This window comes from Euprymna scolopes, chromosome 31 (assembly GCF_053919585.1).
Source record: "Euprymna scolopes isolate OS-2025 chromosome 31, ASM5391958v1, whole genome shotgun sequence".
NCBI classification, from domain to species: domain Eukaryota; kingdom Metazoa; phylum Mollusca; class Cephalopoda; order Sepiida; family Sepiolidae; genus Euprymna; species Euprymna scolopes.
Window position 1 is genome coordinate 35,751,692 of NC_136512.1, and position 6,922 is coordinate 35,758,613.

Genomic DNA, 6,922 nt, shown 5'->3' on the forward strand with positions numbered 1-6,922 from the left:
TTACCCCACATTTAAGGCTAACCTCCTAATTGCTTTGTTTGTATCTGATACACGATTTTCCACAAAAATACTATTTTTTGAAGCTTTCCCATTTAAAAGCCAAGACAGGGCTACTTGTGCATCAGACACAAGGAAAAATGATTTGATAATTTCAATTGGGGAGTCCTCCAGGAGTATACACCTGAGGAATTCAAAGTCCCATATACTGTTCAACTCTTTGGCATTTGCTTGCCACGAGGTGATAAATTCTTCAGAGATTTGCTGATCCCAAGAGAAGTTATTTTTCCATAGTTGGCTGATAATGATCTTCCCTTGCACAGTGACAGAAAGAAGCAATGATAACGGATCATAAACACTCAAAACTTGAGATAATATCCCACGTTTAGTATTGGCGCTGTCATCTATTACTGTGGGAGCAATTTTAAAGGAGTCCCTTTGAGGAGAATATTGATACCCCAGCACCTTTTTGTAGGTGGCGGAAGGAGATGTAATAGTACCATTTTCAATCATTTTTCTTTGTAAGCTCGTGCAGTTGGAATTGCAGGATTGGAGCTCAAAACCTGCCTCCTTAAGTCTGTCACGGACATTGCTATATACAGAAATCAATGAATCACTGTCACTACTAGTAGTGACCAAATTGTCCACATAGAAGTTTTTGGAAATCGTGTATGAGGCTAAATCTCCCTCATACTTTTCAACATGATACTTGAGTATAAAACTCAGAATAAACAGGCTGGCATTAAACCCAAATATAATCGTATTGAATCTGTAGGTGCACAATTTACCGTCCACCTTGAGAAAAAAACAAAATCTATTTTTATCTTGGATAGATTTCAATTGCATTTGTAAAAATGCTTTACATAAATCACCCAAGAGAACATACTCCTCTTTCCTGATAGCTAGTAAAATATCTAGCAATTGTGCTGTTAAATTGATGCCCAAATAAACTGCATCATTAATCAAAGTACCACCCTTACTTTTCAGAGAACAGTTGAAAATAGGACGGATCTTTGTAGTCATTCCCTGACCCTCCTTAATAACAGATCTGTGGGGAATCCATATATAATTATCATACTTTCCATGTGGAACAGAGAAGGATTCAATAATCCTGCAGTCTGGATACTCCTTGAACACTTGCATATAATCATCATATAGTCCTTTACCTTCTAAGGACTGGGCCACCCTATGCATTATTCGCAGTGAGGGCACGTTGTTGGATTCTACCTTAGGAAGATTCTCAGGATCCAATAGTAGATCGACATAATATTTGCCGTCCCTAAGAACTATAGCCTCCTTGAAGGCATTTATTTTGTCTTCATCAAGAGGACAACTTTTTGTTGTGTCAATACTAATGGAGTCTAGGGATAAAAACCTTTCCACTCTACGTTCGACAGCAGAATCGTCAAAAAAGGGTTGAAGCACATCTTCGTAAGTAGCTACAGGATTTAACACGCTATCAATTAAGTAAGAATGGCATGTAGGTAGTGCTTTAATAACTTGATCAAAGGCTGGTAACTCTTCTTTAACTTTTGCACTGGAATTCAAAAATTTAGACCTCTCATCGAAGGGAATTATGTACTTGGGGAGTTTCCATGCAGAACATCCCAAACATTTAATTAAACGGAGATTATCTATCTGTGGAATAAGGTTCAGGCCAATTATGCCATGAATAGCAGACCCATTCAATTCAGCATATCCAGGACAAAGACGAAAACCCTCTTTAGTCAATTTTGATGTGATCTCATCAGATTTTTCTACTTGAAATTTTAACCTCAACTCATCTGCAAACAAAACAGACAAAGGAAAGGAACGCTGATGACCCAATTTAAGAGACACTTCCAGCTCCCTAAGTTTTAAAGAATTAGTCCCCACAACCATCCCTGGTTTTAATTTATTCCCGGGACTTAAATGGTTTAGTATTATGTCAGAAAAGAAGGATTTCTGACTACCCGTATCCAAAAGACAGTAAAAATAGACTGGCCACCCTTTCGCCTTCATTGATATTTTGAGTACAGGAAATATACATTTTTCCTGTTCCAATAATGATGTACATCCCACAAAGGGTTTGGGACTTTTGGGACACATAATAAAAAAAATGGTTCTTAAAACCACAAACGGTGCAAGGATAAGGAAAACCCTTTATCCTCTTGCAAACAGTCTCAGAGTGCTCACTGAGGCACATGATACATAATTTGAGTTCTTTGGCTCTTATAATTTTTGAGTCAAAATCTCGATATTTGGAACAAATTTTAGTCGGGTGATTAATAACCGTACATAATTTACAAAATTTATTAATCTCACCATTATTAACAAGAGACTTAGAGTTATTATTACTCTTTTTTGAATTAATCTATTTAGGCTCAGAACTCTTCGCCATATTAGATTTGAATCCGAAGATGGAGCCAACATTTTTGGCGGGCTATTTTCCCACTTCAGCACAACTAGTGGTGATGCCATAAATATATCCAAAATGTCAAAAGTTTACGACATGATGGAAGAAAGAGAGGGGAAACGTTCGTTAGTTTTGTTCATTAGCTCTCTGCGCACGCTGTTCGGAAATTTAGCGAACAGAATGTGCGCAACCATAATTCCAGATGTAGAATTATCTGAAAAAAAATCTGTACTAAAGGACTTGTCCATCTCAGTCAACTCAAACTTAACGCGCTCAAGAAAAATCTTAAGGTCTTTAATTGATAAAAATTGCCCTGGACGAGGAATAATATCCTCAAAAATTTGATTCATGATTAAAGATTGATTTAAAAATGTCTCCTTACAACAAGCCAAGGCCTGCTCGTAATTTTCAGGGTTTATATCTAAATTGGATATGAGATTGAATGCCTTTCCCATCAATTTAGACTTTAATAATAGTAATTTGTCCACGTCATCCAAATTAGAAGTACAAAATTCAAATTTTCTAAGGAAGCTACGAAATTCGAATTTATTTGAAGTCAGATCCCCTCTGAATAGAGGGCACTCTAATTCCATTTTCATAGGAACAATAGCTTTTGACTTTCTCTGGTCAGGTTCGAAACAGGCTAAATTTTCCCTAACTCTTGCCATAAATTCCGCAGAATCTCGGCAAATATTGAATCTATCCTCAACTGAGGATTTTAAAATTAACTGGTCGAATAAGTCGTCCAGCTCGGACATCCATTTGAGAAAAACATTTTTTTTTTAAATTTCTCATCTAGCCTTTCTTCCATCCAAGCTAGGGTTGTTATGTTGTTATCCAAAATTTCTTTGCTTCTATCCGAAAAAGCAAATTCGAACGAGCCATGATGCTACGATAACCCAACCAATGAAAAATCAAAATGGCCATTCCCATGTGGAACAATAAAAGGCGCGAACTTCAAATTACCATTTTCCAACAACGTAAAACTATAGTCGTCGAGAAAGAAAAAACATTTATCTGAAAGCCTAAAGCCGTCTAAATAAATCTAATTAAAGCAACGATATAAAGTTAATAGTGCAAGTGAGATAACCGAAACCTTCGCTAAGCTGAAAATAATTTCGACCGCGTGGTATAGCAAATTTGTATAAAAGAACAAATTCTCCAACACAATATTTAAGCAACAGACAACACTTCAAATCACAACTAATAAAAAGATTTTTTTTTTATCAATGAATATCAAAAATATCTCCTCAAAGTATTAGAATAATGAAGGAAGAAAAAAGATGACGTTTTTTTTCTCAATTACAATTTAAATAGATGGACAATATTTATTTATTTATTCACATTTTAATAAAAAGATATGTTCCTTGTTTATCATTACAATTTAATAAGATGGATAGTGTTTTCTTTTTACAATTTACAACTTCAAGAACGCTTCAATACTAAAAAAAATCAACAGTCCGACAAAAGAAAAGTTGACATTTAGGAGAGAGAGGGGGGGTATTACAACTTAAAAAAAAAACGATTAAAAGGGGGGGGGGAGAAAAAAGTTATACACTTTTGCAAAAAGACAAACGATGTGAGATTTCTCTCACAAGGTTTTTGCCCTCGGCATAATAGAAGAAACCCAAACAGAGATTACAACAAGCTCACCTTAAAACTTCAGCGTAAATTTTATTAAAATAAAAAAAGGTCCATGTTGCAAAAGATGCGTCATCTTCAGCTATCTGCCACTTTGGGCTGGTAACGCTCCCGAAGTCTCCGTTCGTCTTTGATAAAGGCTGGGTTGAAATTACCACTGACGAAGAAATGCACAGGTTGGAGATGTAGAGGTGTCTTCCACAATGGATGCTACTAGCTGAGCATACACGAGGAGTCCTTGTAGAATCAGTCCAAATGGTGGACAAGACAGGTCAAACCGTAGACCTTAATTTCGTCTTGACAAACGGTAAATTGTAGCATAAGCATGCACGATCTAGCTAATTTGCATATTCTTTTAAACATTCATTTTAATTAATTCCCTATTAGTTGCTTCGGTTTTTTAATGGGATAATCATCTTTAGTTAACTATTACGTGTAATTGTAATTATATTCATGCAGATATTTTACATGATTTATACTTGCATAATATAGTAAACACAAAACTCTTTCTATATATATTTATGTATACGTATATAGTTTTGTTAAACGAATCTATCTATCTATCTATCTATCTATCTATCTATCTATAAAAGTGAATGTGTGTGTGTGTGTGTATGTGTGTGTGTGTGTGCATTTCCCTACGCAATAACTCAATTTTTAGTCTACAGACTCGAAATTTGATATACAGGTTACTGAGATTTGGGAAAATCGATATGATCGGTTTTTGGCCAGAAATTTGGTGATTAAGGGGTCAAAGTTCAACGATTTAACCTTTGAGAACTCTACCAAACTCATCCGAAATTTTGGGTCATAATACGCGTCAAAATTAAAAAAATTGACCCGTTTTTTTTTTGTTGCTAAGCATAAACCTCCAAACACCCGAGCAATGCCGGGCAACCATGCTGGTCTTTCTATATATCTATGAAAGTGAACGGGTCGAAATGCTAGTATATCTATAAAAGTGAACGTGTCCGTGTTTCTATGTGTCTGTCTGTTTGTGTGTCTGTGTACATTTGCCTTCGCAATAACTCTGTAAATTTTCAGTCTACAGACTCGAAATTTGATATACAGGGTACTGAGATTTGGGAAAATCTATGTGATTGATTTGGGGGCAGAAATTTGGGTGTTGAGAGGTCAAAGATCAATGATTTGACCTTTGAGAACTCTTCAAGACTTCTACAACAATTTGGGGTCTAAACTCTTGAAAATTTAGGTTTAGGTTCCTTGAACATGGATCTAACATACCAACTCGATTTGAGCCCAAAATAATAAATGTTAGGGGGTCATAATAGGGGTCAAATTTAAAAAAAGTTGAGCTTTGTTTTTTTTTTGCTCAGCATACACCTCCAAACACCCGTGCAACGCCGGGCACCCATGCTAGTATATCTATAAAAGTGAACGTGTCTGTCTGTCTGTCTGTGTACATTTCCCTGTGCAATAACACTGTCTATTTATAGTCTACAGACTCGAAATTTGATATATAAGGTACTGAGATTTGTGAAAATCTATGTGATCGATTTTGGGCCAGAAATTTGTCTGTTAAGGGGTCAAAGTTCAATGATTTGACTTTTGAGAACTCTACCAAACTCTTTCGACAATTTTGGGTTTAAACACTTGAAATTTTAGATATAGATTAATTGGACATGGATCTAACTTAATAACTTGATTTGAGCTCAAAACAATAAATTTTAAGGGGTCATAATAAGGGTCAAAGTTAAAAAAATTTACTGTTTTTTTTTTTTGTTTTTGCTCAGCATACACCTCCAAACACCCAGGCAACGCCGGGCACCCATGCTAGTATATCTATAAAAGTGAACGTGTCTGTCTGTCTGTCTGTGTGCATGTCTGTATACATTTCCCTACGCAACAACTTTCTCAATTTTAAGTCTACAGACTCGAAATTTGATATACAGGGTACTGAGATTTGGAAAAGTCTTTGTGATCGGTTTTGGACCAGAAATTTGTCTATTAAGGGGTCAAAGTTCAACGATTTGCTCTTTGAGAACTCCTCCGACAATTTTGGGTCTAAACACTTAAAGTTTTAGATATAGGTTCCTTGGACATTGATCTCACTTAATAACTTGATTTGAATCCAAAACAATAAAGGTTAAGGCGTCATAATAGGGATCAAAGTTTTAAAAAATTAACCGCTTTTTTACATTTTTTTTTTTTTGCTCAACATACACCTTCAAACACCCGGGCAACCCTTGGCTGAAATGCTAGTATATATATATATATATATATATATATATATATATATATATACATACTAGCAGTTCTACCCGGCTTTGCTCGAGCCTTATGTACGGTTCATAAGTTGCCCTACGTGTGAATACACTTTATGTATTATTTTAAATGTTTAGACCAATATTTTTCTGAGGAATTTTGTAGAGATCGCAGAAGTCAATTTTTGTTAACTTTAACCCCAATTTACACGCCTTAACATTTATTATTATGGTCTCAAATCAAAATACAAAGTTTTACCAATGTCCAAATTACCTACATCTAAAATCTAAAGTTTTTAGATCCGAAATCGGCGGAGGAATTTGGTAAAATCTGCAAAGGTCAACTCTTTCGACTTTGACCTTTTTGGCAACCACATTTTCGCCTCAAAACTGATTAAAATGCTTGCTACATGTCTGAAGACCCATTATGTATAAATTTCAAATGTTTACACACAAAATTGGCTGAGTAGTTTGCTAGACACTGCAAAGGTCAAATCTTTTGAATTGTGACCCCTTGACAGCTCAAATTTTCGACCCAAACCAATTAAAAAGCTTGCTTTATCTCTAAATACCCTTTATGTAAAATTTCAAATGTTTAGACCAGAAATGGCCAGAGTAATTTGGTAGAGACCTCAAAGGTGAAAGTTTTTTTTTTGCGCTGACT

General features: G+C 35.4%; 1 protein-coding gene across 1 annotated transcript; it reads right to left on the reverse strand.

The window, feature by feature from the left end:
* Positions 1-1,878, reverse strand: LOC145255509 (uncharacterized). The gene has a single exon (XM_080113971.1). The coding sequence runs from the start codon at positions 1,876-1,878 to the stop codon at positions 1-3; it is 1,878 nt and encodes a 625-aa protein (XP_079970097.1).
* Between the last annotated feature and the right edge of the window lie 5,044 nt (positions 1,879-6,922).

What these genes read in the sequence shown, in the direction of transcription:
- LOC145255509 (XM_080113971.1), bottom strand. Translation starts at nt 1,878, where the DNA reads ATGGTTGTGGGGACTAATTCTTTAAAACTTAGGGAGCTGGAAGTGTCT.